Here is a 21442-nt window from a genome sequence, read left to right as displayed (position 1 = left end):
TTTTGATAATGCAACTTCATAAAAGTTCAAAAATAACCATAATGCATTTTCGTATGTTAATTCGTGTATGTCTATTTAGAGTTTTAGATTGCGAAATTAATAAGTCTTGTACTCTATTTAGTTGGTTAAACCAGCACAACATATATTGGACTCTGAAAAATTTGGGTACCAATCTCCCCTACTAGCCAGCCAAGGCTCAACCATGATCGAATTATGCAAAGATGTTTCTTGCATGTAGCTTGGAAACATTATTAAGATCCTGAATGACAATGTAAGGTCTCTTAGGACAAACAAATTTTCTCAAAATGAACTTTGCATAATAAGGTAGTAATAACCCTAAAGTAAAGAGCAATTACCATGCACATGTAGTTTCATACAAACCGATCAATGACAATTGATAACAATGTACCGTGTGAAAAAGGCATAGGGCATATCAATATGACATGAGCAATGAAGTGCTCTATTACAAAAAGAGGATAAGATAATGAGAGTACGACGATTTGAAAAACCATATTAAATATCGAACAATATAACTGAAAATGAATCTCAATTAAAAACAGCGATAAGAACGTAGCTTAATCAATGAGGTTCCAGACTTTGATTATAGTATGTCTTTAATTTTCCAAGATATTATTGTAACGGTTGTCATGCCTAAAATGTAATTAGACTTCGATATCAAAGTTATTGTCTTTAGATTGGACAAGATCTTGATGTAATCGTTGAGATACAACCAAGGTTATAAATTTTTCTCAATGAATTGAGAATATTTGAATATTAATTGAGATATACGTAGTTCGATTTTCAATATTTTAATTTTGCGAAGTATGACATAAAGTAAAGCAACTTCACAAAATATTCGCACGATATGAAGAACTGAATGCAAACAAAATGCGTCATGCGATCCCACATTAATAGTTATGAAGAAATATAGTACTATATCCATGGATATAACTAATTATATAAATAAGGATCAGTCATTTTTAATCATTCGAGATTCACAATGTCCATACCTTATGGGATGGAAATATTGTTTTGCAAATATATTAAATTACTCTAAAGAATTTCAGTTTATATTCTAATTTATGTCTTGACTATATACCTCATTGACAATTTAAGTAACAAGAGCTAACAAGAGACAATCAAACCCTAAAACGTTTTTAAATATTTATGTCAACGACTTTTTCTTGTGAAAAGAATAAGTGATATTACAATTGATTTCCTTTGCATTATCTCTAATGACTACGGATGTAACCGAGTAATAGAAAAGTTTTTATGTCTACCTAGATGTTATATGTAACATCTAATTGAATCCAACAACGTCAAAAGAAATTGACCTTCAAGATTTCGACATATTTGGCGTTTGCCATGTTTCACTTGGATACCTAGATTGTGATATGTGCGTCCGTATATTAAAGGAATTACACACAGACACTCATTTTTTTTTGATACATAGAAGCAAGACCTAAAAACAGACCGTAAAAATCTTTAAAAATTATTCCAGAGAGAAATCGAAGATGTGATTTCATCCCCATATTCCATCACTCCCCTGAGGTGGAATCGTAAAATATTTTAATGCAAAAGTATATGCACTAACTCCTTATTATGCTTCTTATGTCTATTGTGATTACATTATGACAAACTAATCATTCAAAGCCTATCTCTTAAAGAAATTAGGATTGAGATCATCCTATGCAAATGACACATGTATCCTCATTATGTTCAAACCTTAAATCCAATGAAAATTATGTGGATTGATTCAACCAACTTGCGAATACCTTAAATACTTAGGTGTTGGTTGATATGTCATCACGCTGGTCACGTGACATCAAAACTATCCACTACTAATGCGGCTTATGCGAATTACAAACTCATTTGGTCTCACGGAAAACGACTACAATTATAGTCTTAATAGTGTTAATGCACACCAATATTTCCGATTAGGGTGATGTAATTTTTCAAACACAACCTCTTATTCACGTATTCCTGACCATCACCATCATCATTGTAAACGAAATTACAATCTATAACATCGAAGAATTGAAATACTTGAGCTCGCTAGGATTGACCCAGATCTACAACCCTTGAGCTTAACCAAATGATCCTATGTGCTAAATTGTGCGGCCACAACGTATAATGATGAAGCCATTTAATGTGAATAAGTATTCTTATTGAAAACGAGCATCCAACTATAGTTCACTATATTGCAACTTTGACAGACGATCTCTTTTTCCGCAAGATATGCAGAATGCACTTTGATGAGACAGTCTTCCTATCGTTAGGGGGAGATAAGAACAAATAATATTCAAGTGGAACGACATGAATTGTCGTGGTTTGTCCCTACTGTGTCTCACCTTGATCTCCACTATTGCTCAAAATAATGAGATCACAGATATTAGCTGCAAATATGCTTGTAAGGTTTGATGTCTTAAAAAGAGGACATGACGCCACCCAAGAGGAATTGGGTATTGCGTCGCCATCATAAAATGTGGCATGGTGACGCTATAAAGTGGCATAAATAGTGTCACATGTTGTGGCTTTCCAAGGAAAAGGGGGATACCACCTTAAGTTCGATATATACTCGATTGAAGGAAGACAGTGAGTTTTGGCACAATCGGATCCATTGATCCATAATCTCAAATCTGCCTCATGATAATTTCTTGGATTTTGATTATCACTGGGGGACGCCTCATATGTTAGAATAAATCCCTTGAAACTATAGAAATCTCTACAAATACAAATCACATGAGGACGTATGATATTGAGTTTTGATATCGAACCATACTTCGTTGAGAAATACCAACGTACTAATTTTGGTCTAATGGAAAGAAGCGATCCAACATGAACTGTTCACTAACAAAGAGATAGATATTTGGGCAGGTGAAGCCGACATCGCAAGTGTAAACCCTATCATATGACTTTGCTATGATGCATAATGAGAAATAAGAGTTTAAATTCATCTTATGGCGCAAGGTCTCTTACAAACTGACTAGAATCGACTACAAGGAGATAATCTTTTATAATAGACCATAAAGAGATATTCTCGTAAAGGATGTCATTGCACTCCACTACCTTATCAATTTGGTAGTTTCTAAAAAACTGACAAATACAGCTTATGAATGATGGAATAAAATATCGAAATTAAGAGATATACATGAAATCCTAGAATTGACTTCATCCACCCAAGAAGTGGCTCTAAACCACGAAGCACTGCAAAAGGAATTGAAACATTCACGAAGTAAAAACTTGATATGGAATAGGGATTGGATGCATTATGCCATTGCGAGTTTAATATGGATTTACATATACTCTTAATGAACTAAAGAGATGCCGATATATATTGTAAATCTGAAGTCGAGAATGAAAAAGATCTTTGGAAAGACACAGTCTCGATACAAATATTAAGGATTGCAATATTGATGATTAACTATCAATCGGGTTTAGGCACTCTAAAGGTTAAAAGTGAGGCTTTATAACTCCTATGATCAATCGAAATTTTTAAAAATAGATCTGTTTCATCTAAATGAAAGATGACGAATAAGTGTTGAGAAATGAGATTCCATATACAAGTGCAAAGACACGTTACTGCACTTAACACAATATACTTGACTCGACCTTTCATTCGTTGTATAGCTCTGCACCCACGCAACGGCAATACCTAAAGCTTTAGGTTTATAGTCCCTATAAAGAAAAGAGAAAACAACTTGATGAGAATGAACACTATTCACGTCGTCACAAATCTAACGTAAAGAAATACATACCAAATGACACGCATAAATATGCAAAAGTTATCAAAGCTCTCATAATTGATATATAAATTAAGGAGAGGTGTAGACATCACATGGAGTTTAGCACATACATGTTATTTTCAATTCTAATAGGTGCGTTGTGCTCTTTTTCCTTTTCGACTAATGTTTTATTTTCTCCTACTAGATTTTTGTTACTTGGCAAAGTTTTTAATAAGGCAACACCTTATGCACCATATTGTTGTTGACTCGACATAAGAGGGAGTGTTGAAGGAAAAACACATTATGTGCCTTCGTCAATGTAACATACGAGATGTGATTAAGTGATTAGTATTCATTAGTTACCATGTAACGTTTAGTCATTATTGTCATCATAATGTACGATGTAATTACCATTGTATACTCTTTCTATATAAAGGGATTATGCAATTAGATGAGTATACTAATTCTATTTTATCCTACAACAGTATGAGGTTTTAAGGGAGACAAGATGAGGGTAATAAAGTAAAAAGTGAAAATAATCTCAGCTTCTATAATTAGAAGTACAAAAAATCTAGCTTCTAGATTATGTATCGGGAAGTATGAGATTCAATTATAAGCAGCAACAATTTTGTTCACCAAACACCTATCTCAACATATTTAATAATTTAAGCCTATAATTTCTAAACAAACTCGGGACCAAACTAGGCCCAAGTTAACTAGCAATTAGACAAATGATCTCTCTATTCACCCAACTAAAAATAAACTCTTCTTAGTCTTTTGTTTGTTGGCTCTCTGCTCTCCAAAACCAGTGCCGACCCCGGGCCAAGAGCCAATAGGGCCAAGCCTTGGGCCCAAAAATTTTAAGGGCCTAAAAAAACTTAAGCTGCTTAATAAAAAAAGCTAAACCTATTTAAATGGGATTAACACGTCATTTTTCCTAATCAACTCCCATTTCCTTTGTTATCTTTTCTCTCTTTTTTCTTCTTTTGTTTCTCAGTTCTTCAATATTTCACTTTTTTTATTAAATCAGAGTTCAAGATATGCAATTATACTTAACATAACTCATAAGAGTTATGAATCATATGATCATTTAGTCTTTATCTATTATTCAAGTTTTTTTTTTTAAATTTGTTTCGACGTTTGATTTTAGGGGTTTAACTGTTTAAGTGATACAATGAATTTTTTTCTATAATAGTTTGATTTTTTATATTTAAGTTTATGTTTGGGGCCCAAAAATTTTCCCATCTTGAGCATATTTTCCCACAGGATGGGCCCTGTCCAAAACCAAACTAGCTTAGAATATCTTTAAGAATAATCTTCCTTAACTTCTAAGGAGTATTTTATAGGTGATTGTATAGTCATCGATAATGATAAAGAATTGAACATATTCTATGAGTAATTATTTGTGACAGAGAAAGTTAAAGCTATGAGTACTTGTATAATTATATTTAGTTGGTTGAACTAGGTTTCCTCCGATATATTTTGTATTACATTAAAATGATTATGTATCTTCTTTTGTAAGACATTTGGATGATTATATATGCATGGCACCGTTGAAAATTTTCTATAATGTAAATTGTGAGTTTCAATTATTGGAACACTGAGCTGAATGTGTCAACAGCTAGAAACACTTGAGAAACATATATGCATGGTACAGTTAAGGTACTGATTGACCGTAATAAAACATAAACCTAATAAGGTAGCATCATAATAAAATACACAAATTCAGATAGACTCATGGCGTGTGTGGAACATTTCAGTCGACTTGGAAGCTTGATCTCAATCTTTGACTTTGCTTCCTTCCTTCCACACCAACTGGATCCTGAAATTGAACCTAAAAACAAAAACAAAAAACTGGATCCAGAAATCCCCATTCTACCCGGGTTGATGACGTACTCGCAGTTAATTTGCTCATTCTTTACTTTCTACGTTTTACCAACAGAGTCCTCCGTCTCTCTAAAAGAAAAGAAAAGAAAAGAAAAAAGAGACTAAAACCCTTTTTCTCCGCCCCTGGTAGATTTCCTTTCCCTGATTATTCTCTCTCTCTCTTTGGATCTGCCATGGAAATGTCTCTCCTAAACCTCTAAACAACGAACCTCCCCGATTCGAAATTTAAAGGCTCTCAACAAACAGGAAGCAGAAGAAGAAGATGAAAGTGCCGTGCTGCTCCGTCTGCCAGAGCCGCTACGATGAGGAGGAGCGAGTCCCTCTGCTGCTCCAGTGCGGCCACGGCTTCTGTAAAGACTGCCTCTCCAAAATGTTCTCCGCCTGTCCGGATACTACTCTTGTCTGCCCCAGGTGCCGCCACCTCTCCCTCGTCGGCAACTCCGTCGCCGCGCTCCGCAAGAATTTCGCCGTGCTCGCTCTGATCCACTCCACCACCTCTAACGGCGTCGTCTCGACTTCCGCTGCGGATTTCGATTGCGATTACACGGATGATGAGGACGGGAACGAGGAGGATGAGAATGACGAGGCGTCGCGGCGCCGCCGATCCCAGGCCTCCAGCTCCGGCGGCTGCGGGCCGGTGATTGAGGTGGCGGTGCATCCGGAGCTGAGGTTTTTGAGGAGGATAGGGGAGGAGAGGGGGGCTGGGGTGGAAATGTGGACGGCTGTGATCGGAGGGAGCGGGGGGAGGTGCCGGCACCGTGTGGCGGTGAAGAAGGTGGCCGTGGTGGCGGAGGAGACGAGTATGGAGTGGGTGATGGGGCAGCTAGAGAATTTGCGGCGGGCGTCGATGTGGTGTAGGAATGTTTGTACATTTCATGGGGCCGTGAAGAATGAAGGCACCTTGTGCCTTGTGATGGACAAGTGCTATGGCTCTGTTCAATCCGAGATGGAGCGCAATGAGGGCAGACTCACTTTGGAGCAAATCTTAAGGTTTGTTTCATGCTTGCTTTATCAGTTACAATCACACTGAGAGTTTCGAAGTAACATACAGTCAGACCTCTTGTGAATTAGTATCTTAATTATTACATACATATATAATAAAATATTCTTCATGATATTCTTACACTACAAAGCTCCTTTTCCTCAACCTCTAGGCACCTTCAATTGCCTCACTGGAAACTTTTTGCAATAAAAAAGTTATAGTAAGAAAGTTACAATCCAACATTACCTCCCACTTGTTGAACTTGCACTGTTACTTTTAATTTTCAGGAAGTGTCGATACACCCACAATGTGGAATTAAGAGAGTTTAGTACTTTATGTTGATAGTGTTGGACAGACACTAGGGAACACATATAAATGCTAGGTGAAATTCCGTCCTTGAATGGAGGTGTATAAAATAAAGAAGAGTGAGATTAATGACTGTATACTTTCTTGAGTACATTACAGTTTTGTAGTTGGGTTGATGTAAGTCATGCTTAAGATAAAGCTTGTAAGAGCTTAACCAGGCTTAGCTGTAATCTGGAAATAGCTACTGTATAAAGACCCTTGTTAAGGTTCATGTCATAGGGACTTGTCAACAAATTGGTCTTATTTGTTATTTTCCTCTTCAAGAGGAGATCAATAATATACTGGATCATTGCATTACACGAGATCAGCTTGCCAAGTTTAACCACCATTTGTGCCATAAATATATGATAGTCGAGGCTAAGACTCCACTTTTTGTTGTCTGAATAGCTCGAGTCTTGATTTATTTATTTTTTGTTAGTGCATTTTGATTAGATTGATTGCAAAGAAGTAGAAAATGAACTGTTGAAACATTCAACTGATGATGAGACTTGTCAATTTGTTGTGCATTATCTTCAGTTGTCATATTCACAATTTAAAGTATTATTGCAGAAACATGTTTCTTTTTTGTAGATATTAATTTGATATGCAGTAGGTAAAAAGTAGACTATCACACATAAAATAATTCAGCACAATCACTACTTATAAACCAGGATCAACAAGTTCTAAGATTCTTATGATGAATACATACAATGTTTAGAAAATAAGATTCACTCCCAGGTTTCTCACCTTAATCTGGGCTTCTCGCCAATCAGAAAATTCTCTGAAATTCTTATTCATGAAAACATATCTCTGCCTTCGGCTGTTACACTTGTTTATACTAGAGTAGATAACTGATATTAACTAGCCTTAAAGACTCATTAGGACTCTTAAATTTCTAAAACTGAAGCATAAAGACCTAATAAAAGGAAAATTCTAAACTCCTAAACTAAAAAGGAAACCTTAAAAGACACGAAACATAATATTTGAAAGGACTCCAAAGCTTAGGCTTCTCTTTTTCCATTTTCTTTGCTCATAAACTATAAAAGGTTGGACTGTGATGTCCGCATCATAAGAAGTGGTTAGGAATTTGAATTTGATTCTAGACATGTATTCTTGAGTGTGACGGCTGAACAAATATAGAGACTGTATCTATATATTTAGTGGTAAATTGCAAAATGGCCATTGTCTTCACTATCAGGTGCAATGAAGATTACTAAAGTTTCTCATTGAAACAAGTTGTACTTCTCTCTTCACAAAGAGACAAAGATAAGCACGTTTATGCATTCATTTTATACTTGTTGAACTGTTTTCGTTGATGGTCAATGCTTGAATTTCTAAATCAGTTGGGCACTTACAATTCCAAGCATGTTAGTACTGGCTGGCCTTAACTCTTTCTTAACATTTTGAGTTCTTGAAAATTGTAGATATGGTGCTGACATTGCACGAGGAGTAGCTGAACTCCATGCTGCAGGTGTTGTTTGTATGAATTTAAAGCCATCCAATTTACTTTTGGATGCAAATGGTCATGCGGTGGTTTCTGATTATGGAGTTGCTGCAATTCTTAAAAAACCTTCCTGCCGGAAAACTCGATCAGAAATTGATACCTCAAGGGTCCATTCGTGTATGGAGTGTACAATGCTAAGTCCTCACTATGCAGCTCCAGAGGCATGGGAACCGGTGAAGAAGTCACTGAATCCATTCTGGGATGAAGCTATTGGTATCTCTGCAGAGTCAGATGCCTGGAGTTTTGGTTGTACATTGGTAGAAATGTGCACTGGTTCCATCCCGTATGTTGACAACACTTCATATTTGAAAGTTTTTGTTTTCTTTCCTTTTATGGGTTGATTTTTAGTACATGGTGAAATTCAATCTGCAGATGGGTTGGTTTGAGCACTGAGGAAATTTACAAGGCAGTGGTCAAGGCTCGAAAACTGCCTCCACAATATGCAAGTGTAGTGGGTGTTGGAATACCTAGGGAATTATGGAAAATGATTGGTGAGTGCCTGTATTATAAGGCATCAAGAAGACCATCCTTTAATTTAATGCTAGCAACTTTCCTCCGCCATTTGCAGGAGATACCGCGGAGCCCTCCTGCTAGTCCTGATAAGTAAGAATTTATTGTTTTGACAATCATCTTTAAATGTTTAATGTTTTTGTCAGTGGCATCTGGCTAAGTTCTAGTTAATCTGATGGTGAAGTACACACACGTGCATACACACACGTGCACACTCTACGTTGGAAACTAATCCAGTGAGAGCTCTGTGGATGCTTGGGGCCCCACTTCCCTGATTCCTTGCATTTAATTTTCAGTGGGGACAGAGCTAAAAGTTCGGGATCCAATGTGAAGGAACCATCGGCTGTATCCTATTCAAAAGTATTTCAGGGTAATCCCGCCCTTCTGCATAGACTTGTGTCCGAAGGGGATGTATATGGTGTTAGGTCAGTGCAGTTCAGCACAATTATATGAGCTAGTTTTCCTAACCTAGGTTTAGTCTGATTCTCATTCTGTTGCATTTCCGAGATTATACAGAGATTTGCTTGGAAAGGCTGCAGCAGGAAGTGACAACAGTGTAATATCCTCTCTATTACAAGCTCAAAATGCTGATGGCCAAACTGCTCTTCATTTGGCCTGCAGACGCGGTAGTGCAGAACTTGTCGATGCTATTTTGGAGCATAGAGAGGCAAATGTAGATGTGTTGGACAAAGATGGGGATCCTCCACTTGTTTTCGCTTTAGTAGCTGGATCCCCAGAGTGTGTTCATGTTCTCATTAAAAGAGGTGCTAATGTTAGATCTCGGTTGCGGGAGGGCTTTGGTCCCTCAGTTGCTCATGTTTGTGCATATCATGGCCAGCCTGATTGTATGCGTGTAGGTCTCACTTATATATGTTTTGCTTCATCAGGCTACTAAAAGCTGTACTCATAAAATACTTGCAAAATATCAGGAGTTACTAATGGCTGGAGCTGATCCTAATGCGGTGGATGAGGAAGGGGAATCTGTACTCCATAGAGCTATTACCAAGAAGTATACAGATTGTGCACTTGTGGTTTTGGAAAATGGGGGCTGTAGGTCAATGACTGTCCTAAATTCAGAAAAAATGACGTAAGCATACTTCATTTCATCTTTGCTTTACTCTCCCTCTCTTCCTCTCTCTTGTTTGTCTAAACAATGGCTCACATTTGGCACTCGGATGCTGAAGTTCATGATGATGTGTGGTGTTATGTCATTGTAATTGTACACAATCCACCAAGTTGTATTCAATTTTTTTTCTATGTATACATAATTATTAATTTAATCAGATATGTAACTTGCTTGGAACAGCAGTAGCAAGGGCATTGGAAATAATTAAAATTTAAATTATATCCAAAATTTAAAATTTAATTTAGGAGCACAATAGATTGCTGCCTTGCTGGTAACCTAAGAAGATTGTTAAGCTTCATTTTTATGTATCCATGTATCTCATTTGTTTGAAGAATTGTCCATCTAGTATAAATGAACACTTCTGAAAGTAGACAGCTATTATACTAGTTACTTGAATTTTAAAGTTCATAGAGTGTAGGAGTAAGAAGATTTATACTTCAATCTTACAGTGAAAATGTTAGAAAGCAACAAAAGATTTCTTTCAGCCAATAAAATAGACAGCAAATCCTGACTAATTAAAAGAAGCAAATTCTGAACAAGTATCACAGGGTTATGAACTCTTCAAAAAAAAAAAAAAATATCAAAGGGTTATGAACTATTTATATGTTTGCTTTCCTTATGTGATAATTAGGGTTTACATGAATTGCATTGCTGTTTACATGTTAAATTGTTTGAATTCTTTATGTGTCATATGCTGGTTAAGTCTTTTGATTTATGCTTCAAGGCTTGCTTGGCACCTTCTCAAAAAGAAAAAAGAAAAAGAAAAAAGTTAATCTTCTTTTTACTGTAATAGTATTTACTTTCTTCTATCTAAACTTTTTGGCCTCAACTTTAAATTTGCCTGTTACTTCTATGGTATCATAGGCCGTTGCACTTGTGTGTGCAAACATGGAATGTTGCTGTTGTAAGAAGATGGGTGGAAGTTGCAACACCAGAAGAGATTTCCTATGCAATTGATATCCCAAGTTCAGTTGGCACTGCGCTGTGTATGGCAGCTGTTCTGAAGAAAGATCATGAAATTGGTAATCCTAGGCCCTCATAATTCCTTTATCTGAAGCAGTTATGTTGTTTAGTTATATAGTATTGATGATCAAGTTAAACTCTGCTCCATTCATTTTTCTTTCTTAATAGATACACAATATTTCTAGTTAAAGACAAACTTTTACCAAGAAGGGGCCAGTAATTTTCAAGCCCATCTTATGTCCCCATATGGTTTGGGGCTTGGACACTGTCTTACCTTTGCTATGTGTGAGATTCATGTCATATAGATTGTCTCGTTCGGCCGGAGTCCCTAGGTTTGTGATTGGGTTTCTCAATGCAGGGTTGTTGGAGTTCGAGGCATAAAATGGTTGATTCAAATGACATGAACCACATAATAAATTTTCAAATAATGAGTAGTGTGGGTTTTCAGTTGATCTGTAAGTATGACATCCGGTATAATTGATAGATAAACTATATAATACTAGGTAAATACCTTCTCAAATTCCATAATTATTTCTATTAGTTTTGTGAAAATAATCATGGTTCAGAAGATGGAACTAGTGTTATTTTCAAGGACAAAGTCAATGTTTGATGTTTGGCAATGCTGCTATAGTTGCAGCAAGTTTTCAGGTTGATTGGTATTTAAATGCTGTGTCTGAAAATGGATAATTTGGTCTACCTGCATGTTTCTGGATATACATTCTTTTTGTTTGTTATTCACACACACACACACGCAGATGTATCTAGGTGTATCATATATTCTGGTGCATCGCTTTCTGACCAGAAAAAAAAAATTGTCATGAATGATTGGCTTTGGGGAAGATGTGTTATGATAGCTATCTTTTGGGTTATTTGAATGGAAGGGAAACAAGGGTTTTTGGTGAGGAGGAGCTTGATTTTTTTGGGATAAAGTTTGATTTTGGGTTTCCTAATGGGCCAAGTTTCTTCAGTATTTAGATATTGGTCTCTTGCTGGTATTTTCTGAGGTAAAAAACTATTTTCTTCTTTTTAAGTATTTCATCTGCTGTGTTTCGTCATCATTTCCCACTTGTGCTTTCAAAGTCAGTTTTTGTTATCCATTGTTGTGCATTTTGTCTTTTTCCTTATAATTTATGGGAAAGATGTCAGACTCTGGATGTTTGTATGTTCTGTTAATAAAATTTCCAGAACTGTGGATTTCCATCATGTACAGAATGCTGAATAACTCACCTGTAGATACAGATAACTACCCCTATATCCTTTTTGCAGTGTTTGATTGAAAGATTACCGTTAGGGTAAAGTTGTATAAGCAGTGCTGAATTATGGATAGGAATGTCAAACCTTCATTCTAAATATGTTGTCAGCAAATAAATGCTGGCTTAATGAAATCTCTGTCTTTGTATGCTCAATAATCTTGTATTCCTTGATTCCCTGTCATCTTATCTTGATTTTTCCTCTGGTGGATTATCAAATATATAGTATTTATTTCATATGTGGTTTCAATATTACCTTCATCTGTAGTTTGTTACTACTAGTGTTAATTTGTTGTTTGTCTTTGCACTGTTGGTAGAAGGAAGAGAATTGGTGCGTATTTTGCTTGCTTCTGGGGCAGATCCAACTGCACAGGATGCCCAGCACGGACGTACAGCTTTGCATACAGCTTCAATGGCCAATGACGTTGAGTTGGTGAAGGTATTCAAGATCACTTCCAACTACGTAATATCAGAAAATGAACCCCATTGTTAAATTTTTGTTTATTTATATATATTAACTTTTTTTTAAAAAATTATTGACTAGATTATACTTGATGCTGGAGTTGATGTGAACATTCGAAATGCACAAAATACAATTCCTCTTCATGTAGCACTGGCCAGAGGGGCAAAGTCATGTGTTAGGCTGCTTCTATCTGCTGGAGCAAATTATAATTTACAGGTTTTTTTCTTCAATCTTTTTATTGCTCCATTTATATATTATCATAAGCAGCCATTACACGTAGTCTCTTAGAAAGATTCATATATTAGAATATGTGGATGATTGAGGTGTATTATTGTGAATTTTGAGTGTCCATACCTTTTCATACGGCTGATGCACACGCATACACAAATACGCGCGCACACACAGGCACATTTGAAAGCAATTTTATTTCTTGATTATTTGGGTCTTTGTTCTTGATCTTTTCACTGCTTTAGTAAGTATCTAAATTATCATCTGCTCATGGTTATCAGGATGATGAAGGTGACAATGCTTTTCATATAGCAGCAGATGCAGCAAAAATGATACGTGAAAATCTTGAATGGCTTATTGTCATGCTTAAAAATCCTGATGCTTCTGTTGAAGCCAGAAATCACAGGCAAGTAACAATTAAGGAGTTGCACTTTTATATGGCTTGTCCATTTGTATGATAGATTATATTCAAATTTCCTCACTTTAACTTTTTTTTTTGGGTTTTGGTTCATGACCAATTCTGTTAATGTGTTGTACAAAGTTATGGACGGGCTCTACTTTGGATATGTAGTTTTGAATTTTGACCTAATAGTTTGATGATAGTGACAAGTGTAGTTTAATGATATTTTGAAAACCGATATGTGTCAAGGCACAGGGTCAAGTACACATTACTAACTTATTTATTTCACTTTGATGATAGTGGCAAGACGTTGCGTGACTTTTTGGAAGCCCTTCCCCGGGAATGGGTTTCTGAAGACCTGATGGATGCTCTTGTTAATAGGGGAGTGTATCTGTCTCCTACAATGTGAGATTATACGATTTTCTGTTTTTATATATTTTTCATGTCCTGACTTTCCCACTTGCATCTGTGGTGGATTTCATGTTTTTTGCTTTCTCTTTGGTCTAGATTTGATGTGGGGGATTGGATCCAATTTAAAAGAAGTATCACAAATCCGACATATGGATGGCAAGGTGCAAAGCATAGAAGTGTTGGCTTTGTGCAAAGTATCCCAGATAAGGACAATTTGATAGTATCATTTTGTTCTGGGGAGGCTCATGAGGCCCGTGTCTTAGCAAATGAAGTTGTAAAAGTTATTCCCTTGGATAGGGGACAGCATGTCCAACTTAAACCTGATGTTAAAGAGCCAAGGTTAAATTCTAACCAACTTCTGAATACATACAGATGTAATTAGAATTATTTTAGTGTCCTTTTTCCCTTTTGGGGTAGTAATATGCTTTTTAAAATGCTTATCAGGGCTTGTTTGGAATTGCTTCTGTGAGAGTGGTTTTGTTACATATCACTTCCAGTAGAAGTCATTTCATTAGAAGCAGAGTTGTTCATGCATTTTTTTTCAGTATGTTTTATAAAAGCACTGAAAGACTGCTTCTAGATATCTCATGCAAGTGTTTTTTTAACTTTTTTTTTTTTTTGAAAAAGGCAAGTGCATTTCCAAAAACTACAAAATGTCCTATAATTCAGCTAATAATTTTAGCTGTTTTTGTGAGACATTGCCCAAAAGGGCCTTTGATAGTTTTCGCTTTTGCTATTTTCAGAAGCAATCCTACACCAACCCTTATCTAATTTTGGAGTCTTTATTGCATTTCTTTACAGTAAAGTATTGATGCTTACACTACTTACCAAGCAGATCATCACTATGAAGGCTTACTATAGATAATATAGATTAATGGAGCCATTTTTGATGTCTATGGTACATTGATATTGTTGCATTCTGTATTTAAGCATCCCAGATATTATGCTGCTGTATGTGTAGCCTGTATTTGTTTCTTACTGGTTACCAACTAAGAATGTTCAACCTGTCCCCATAGGAACACTCGTACTGTCATTTCTAAATCCTTGGATTCTCTTTCTTGTAACTTGTAATAGTCCTAAAGTTTGCCTTTTCCTAAGTTATCCATCTAACTCGTTCCTGAATGTATTTTAACCTTAAGGTCGCTGATAATTTACATTTCATTGAGAACGGCTCATTCATTCTTGCTTAACAGTACTCAAGTCAGTCTGCCCGCCATTATGTCAGTGTTCAATCTACTTTCTTTTCTTAAACATTACAAGAGAATGAGACCTTAATGTAAGTTTGTTTCCATATATAAGGCCAAATGATTAGTCTTTAATATAAATCCTGTCTTAACTTACCAAGTATTTTAGAATTAGATAAAATAGATTTGAGCAAAAGGTCAAGTACAAGAACAAGCAAAGTAACTGTGGTGAAATATAAAACAAACATGGCTTGTGTGCTGTTGAATCTAATGACTGATCTCACTTCTTCTCAGGTTTGGGTGGCGTGGACAATCACGTGATAGTATAGGTACTGTATTATGTGTTGATGATGATGGTATCCTACGTGTTGGGTTTCCTGGAGCCTCCAGAGGATGGAAAGCTGATCCTGCCGAAATGGAGAGGGTTGAAGAATTCAAGGTTGGGGACTGGGTTCGTATACGCCCGACTCTTACAACAGCGAAGCATGGATTAGGATCTGTGACACCTGGGAGCATTGGAATTGTGTATTGTATAAGACCAGATAGTAGTCTGTTGCTAGAGTTGAGTTATCTTCCAAATCCATGGCATTGTGAACCAGAGGAGGTTGAGCCTGTAATCCCGTTCAGAGTAAGGGAGTTTGTCTTATTATTATATCCATAGATATCACTTGTATTCCTCTCCAAAAAAAGATATCACTTGTAATTTTGTTATCACTTTTGTTGCTTTGTTGTTCGGTTGTTTGTTTGTTTGTTTTTTTTTAAATTTCAAAACCCTAATACAATGTTGGCTTTATAGATTGGTGACAGGGTGTGTGTGAAGCGATCTGTTGCAGAACCTAGGTATGCATGGGGTGGTGAGACCCACCATAGTGTTGGAAGAATTAGTGAGATAGAGAATGATGGCCTCCTGGTTATTGAAATTCCAAACAGACCAATATCATGGCAGGCTGATCCTTCTGACATGGAGAAGTTGGAAGATTTCAAGGTAATATTCGGCTGTACATCTTACTATATTTATGGTCTTAGATAATTGGGGGTGGCTTGTTGATAATCTGTTTTTTATTTACAACTTATAATTTCAATGATAAGCAGGTAGGAGATTGGGTTAGAGTCAAAGCTTCTGTACCCTCCCCAAAATACGGATGGGAGGATATTACAAGGAATAGTATTGGGATAATCCATAGCTTGGAGGAAGATGGTGATATGGGTGTTGCATATTGCTTCAGGAGCAAGCCTTTTTCATGTTCTGTCACAGATGTAGAAAAGCTACCCCCTTTTGAGGTGGGACAAGAAATTCATATTCTGTCATCTGTCACTCAGCCACGACTTGGATGGTCAAATGAAAGTCCTGCAACTGTTGGAAAAATAAACAGAATTGACATGGATGGAGCTTTAAATGTAAGGAGCTTATCCCACACACACACACACACACACACCCTATTGGGCATATGAATGGCAACTTCTGTCATGGCGAAAAGCCACACCCTCTAGAATAATGTTGACTGAAACGTTTTGATACAGATATATATTACTGTAGATGATAATAGATCTTGGTTTCTTGATGTAGGTAAGGGTGCCTGGCAGACAGACCTTGTGGAAAGTTTCTCCAGGAGATGCTGAACGACTGTCTGGATTTGAAGTTGGTGACTGGGTACGATCAAAACCAAGCCTCGGGGCACGGCCAAGTTATGACTGGAACAGTGTTGGAAAAGAAAGTTTAGCTGTTGTGCACAGTGTACAAGACACGGGTTATCTTGAGTTGGCTTGCTGTTTTCGTAAAGGCAGGTGGATAACTCATTACACAGATGTTGAAAAGGTTGCATCCTTCAAAGTTGGCCAATATGTTCGGTTTCGTGCTGGTTTAGTTGAACCAAGATGGGGATGGAGAGGGGCTCAACCTGACTCTCAAGGAATCATAACTAGTATTCATGCTGATGGAGAAGTGAGAGTGGCTTTTTCTGGTTTGCCGGGGTTGTGGAGAGGCGATCCTGCTGATTTTGAGATTGAGCAGATTTTCGAAGTTGGAGAGTGGGTGAGGTTAGAAGATAATGCAAATATGTGGAAATCCGTTGGGCTAGGGAGTGTTGGGGTGGTGCAAGGATTAGGATATGAGGGAGATAAATGGGATGGAACGACTTTTGTTGGATTCTGCGGGGAGCAAGAGAGGTGGATTGGGCCTACTTCTGATCTTGCAAGGGCAAACAGGCTCTTGGTTGGCCAGAAGGTTAGGGTTAAATTATCTGTCAAGCAACCTCGATTTGGGTGGTCAGGCCACAGTCATGCCAGTGTTGGAACTATAGCTGGGATTGATGCTGATGGAAAGCTGAGAATCTACACTCCAACAGGTTCAAAATCTTGGATGTTGGATCCAACAGAAGTGCAACTTGTGGAAGAAGAGGATCTTCATATTGGAGACTGGGTTAGGGTTAAATCATCAGTATCAACCCCAACCCACCAATGGGGAGAGGTGAATCGTTCCAGCTTTGGGGTTGTGCATCGAATGGAAAACGAGGACCTTTGGGTGGCATTTTGCTTCATGGAGAGGTTGTGGCTTTGCAAGGCATCAGAAATGGAACGGGTTAGGCCCTTCAGAATGGGCGACAAAGTGAGGATTAGAGAAGGGTTGGTGTCCCCACGGTGGGGTTGGGGAATGGAGACGTATGCCAGCAAAGGAGAGGTAGTTGGGGTGGATGCAAATGGAAAGTTGAGAATTAAGTTCAGGTGGAGAGAAGGGAGACCGTGGATTGGAGATCCTGCTGATGTTGCTCTTGATGAAAACACATGACCAAACTTCCCAACTCGTCTTCCTTTTAACCTGCTTCTCTGCATTCTTGGCCTTTGGCTGGCTCGACATGTGCAGACCAGTCGGAAGCTATTGTTGCTCCACTGTGAGTCCGATCTGGCTTGGTACGTATACCTTTGTTGTAATGAGGCTTTGAAGCGACGATATATTGGTTGTTAATACAGGAGAGGACAAGAGATGGATAGATAGAAGCCATGAGATATTTATTTACAGGAACACGGGGGAGGCGAAGAGAGAAGTCGTATTTTGCCATTTGTGTTGTGCAGTTGACAAGCTTTAGAGGTATATATAAATATATGGTTATCTATATTGCTGTACAAATTGAACCTTTGATATTGTTAGTACAATTTTTTAGGTATTCCATAGTAGAAAGGGAGCACTTTAATTTTATCTATATTTATGAGGTTCTATTTGTGACGGAGTACAGTAGTTTTTATTAGAAGTTAAAAATGTATTTCTATTAAACTGCAACAAATTTTTCGAGTTGGGGGAATGTCATATATTTTGGATATAGATTTGGTCATGGCAAGTGGCAACCTTTGAGTTTTCTCAGCATTTTTTGGACCAGTTCTAAATGGCTTGACGACCTTTGTACCAAGTCTCCATTATCATTGAACAGTGTCTTGAACTAGAAGCAATTTCCAATATACTATTTCACAATCACTGTTTATCGGCTCCGACCGAACCGTGTTTGGAATTCCCATTTTCTCCTCTCTTCAGCACTTAATTTCAATTCAACCTTCCGCCGTTTTTTCTCATGAAGTGATAAAACTTGTGTCCTGCCTTGGCGCGGCTCATAGGATTCCGAAAATGTCTTCACAAATTATAGCTAGCGCAATTTAGATCTCGCTCTCTGCCACTTACTGTTTTCCACTTATACATTTAGAGAATTTTTTTTTTGGGTACAAATGGGGCCATTAGTCGAAGCAAAAAAAACAAAGAAAAAATAGTCAGAACTACAAGTCATAAACTCCCTAGCTCTAGAAAGACCAACAATGTCATCCAGCAAAGCATTAAAAACCAGTGTATGAGAGTCATGTAAGATACGCATTCCTCTATCATTAGAGGTACTATACTTGGCAAGGATATCAGCTACCATATTCCTCTCTGTGGACATGCTTCACATCAATAAAGTCAAAGACACACATCAAGCTTATGCAGTTCATTATCAAGGTTTTAAGAGGATGCAAATCAATATTATCATGTTGAAGAAGATTGATAAGTACTAAAGAATCATACTCAACTTCCAGTCTTCAAATCTTTAAACTACGAGCTAGGTGTAGACCATGAAACAGGTTCCAAGCCTCAGCTTGCAGGACCTTTCCAGTCCCAATGTTTACCATAAACCCACCCTGCCAACAGCCAACCTCATCCCTAAGCACACCCCCTGCTCCAATATTTTCATTATTCATCCGGGAGTCATCAACATTCAGTTTAAAATTTCCAACAGTTGGTTTAATCCAATATAGCATCTCCACATGTTTAGGGGCAAGTTTGTACCAAGCTTAGTATTAGCTTTAGCCCATTCATCAGCATAACTAAAAACAACTTCAGAAATATTAAAAGGATACTTGAAGGAGCTATCAAAAATGGATTTGCACCTCTATTTCCATATAAAATAACAACAATAGATGAAGAAGATATTCCAACTGATATTATTCATTAGTACCCTTTCTGAAGAAAATTAGCATAGATCCAATTTTCCCAACTCAGAACAAAAATAGTAAGGATATTCAGGTGAATCTTAAAATTTTGCCAAACCTGTTTAGACTTAAGACAGTCCCTGAAAAGGTGAATCATTGTTTCTGGGGTATTAGTGCATAATTTGCAGTGAGGATTAGAGGTAAGCTTCCTTCGAAACCTCTGCTCATTAGTTAACAATTTATTTGAAACAAAGGTCCATAAGAATATTTTAATCTTTGGATGTATAGGAAGAGACTAAATCTTCATCCAACAATACTTTTAGAAGCCATGTTCATCACATAGCACATTGTAAGTAGATTTTAAGGAGAAAATTCCAGAAAAAGTCTGCCCCCATATAACTTGATTAGGAATATCACATTCAGCAATAGGAACAGAAATCACTTGAACAATTATTTCTTGAGGAAGATTTTCACCAAGCATGATCATATTCCACCTACAATCAATCCACAATTCATTCACAACAGAGTTAGTATTGACAATATCATGATTAATAGCATGGTTGAGAAGGATACCAGAAGGAGCCCAATTATCAGCCCAAAATTTAGTCTGAAAACCATTGCCAACTCTCTAGGTAAGCCATGTTCGCAGTAAATTAGCCTCATACACAATACCATACCAAGTACTTGAGCACTGAGCAGGCTTTTTATAAGAATTCTGCAGGAGAGAACCAGAATGAAGATACTTCCTCATATAAATATCGCTCCAAAGCCCTTGGTCTTTCTGGACAACTCTCCAACTAGATTTAGCAAGCATGGCCATGTTCATATTAGCTAACTTTTTAATCCCCAAGCCACCATAGGATTTAGGCATGATGACTGTATCCCAATTAGTAAGATGGACTTTCTTTTTCTGCTCAGTATCGTCCAATAGAAAACCCTTATTGAGTTTATCTAGCTTGTCACAAATTGACATAGGAAGGTTAGCAGTTTGCATTGCATAAATTGGAATGAAAGCATTAACATATCCTGCCATATTAAGAGTCTTACTTTTCAAACTAGCCAACCTGGCTTGAACCTTGTCAACAATACTAGCATAAGTATTCTTATTAACTCTTTTATGAAGCAGATGCATACCAAGGTAAGTTCCTAGATCATCAGCTAGCGGAGAGCCACATATCTTGTTTATTTCCTCAGCAATCCTATCTGAGACATTAGGAGATACAAAAACCATAGATTTCTCAAAGTTCATAGTTTGTCCCGAGAGGCAAGAAAAGAGGTCCATACATTGCTTCATCCCTTTAGCCTAAACACTACTAGCCTTAACAAAGAGAATTAAATCATCTGCAAAGAATAAGTGGGAGACAAAATGCCCATTTGTAGAGGACTGAATTGGGAGTCAATGTTTGGAAACAACCACAGTTCTAATAAGATGAGATAATATTTCCATGCAAAGGACAAAGAGATAAGGAGAGAGAGAGGGTCCCCCTGCCTAATTCTCCTGCTCCCTTTAAAAGGCTCTGATAATTCACCATTTACGATAATTTGATAGCTAGAAAAAGTAATGCAACTCATAATCAACTTAATAATATTGCACGAAAGTTTGACCTCATAAAAACCTGCTCAATGAAACTCCAGCTGAGTTTGTCATAAACTTTTTAAAGATCAATTTTCCAAGCCATGAAGCCTTTAGCACCCTTAGAGTTCCTGCATTTATATAAGATTACTTGAGCAATCATAATGTTGTTAGAGATATGCCTTCCTGGAACAAAGCTAACTTGATTAGGGCTAATTCATTTTTCCAACATAGGTCTAATTCTCCCAACAATGATCTTAGAGATAATCTTGTAAATAGTACAACAGAGGCTGATAGGGCGAAAAAGGTGCATATGTTGAGGGGCTGGCATTTTCGGAACAAGAGTGATAAGAGTATGGTTTAGACCGGGAGGAATAGAACCCGAATTGAAAGCAGTGACAACAACTTTAATAATCTCATAGGAACACAAGGGCCAGTGCTATTG

At 37.2% G+C, this 21442-nt stretch overlaps 1 protein-coding gene across 2 annotated transcripts; it reads left to right on the top strand.

The window, feature by feature from the left end:
• The first annotated feature begins 5727 nt into the window (after positions 1–5727).
• Positions 5728–18306, top strand: LOC126801717 (E3 ubiquitin-protein ligase KEG). Of its 2 annotated transcripts, none has more exons than XM_050529160.1 (16): positions 5728–6602; positions 8364–8726; positions 8816–9046; positions 9250–9378; positions 9470–9806; positions 9883–10040; positions 10944–11101; positions 12613–12731; positions 12837–12971; positions 13265–13389; positions 13684–13788; positions 13891–14133; positions 15273–15606; positions 15775–15963; positions 16071–16376; positions 16546–18306. In XM_050529160.1, exons 1-16 carry the CDS (start codon positions 5875–5877, stop codon positions 17761–17763), a joined length of 4878 nt encoding a protein of 1625 aa, XP_050385117.1. In that variant the 5' UTR covers positions 5728–5874; the 3' UTR covers positions 17764–18306. The 2 variants fall into 2 exon arrangements, with proteins under 2 accessions (XP_050385117.1, XP_050385116.1); XM_050529159.1 differs by having other exon boundaries at positions 12610–12731.
• The last annotated feature ends 3136 nt before the right edge of the window (positions 18307–21442 follow it).

Source organism: Argentina anserina, chromosome 7 (assembly GCF_933775445.1).
Source record: "Argentina anserina chromosome 7, drPotAnse1.1, whole genome shotgun sequence".
Lineage (NCBI taxonomy): Eukaryota > Viridiplantae > Streptophyta > Magnoliopsida > Rosales > Rosaceae > Argentina > Argentina anserina.
This window is presented reverse-complemented; position numbering and strand designations above follow the sequence as displayed.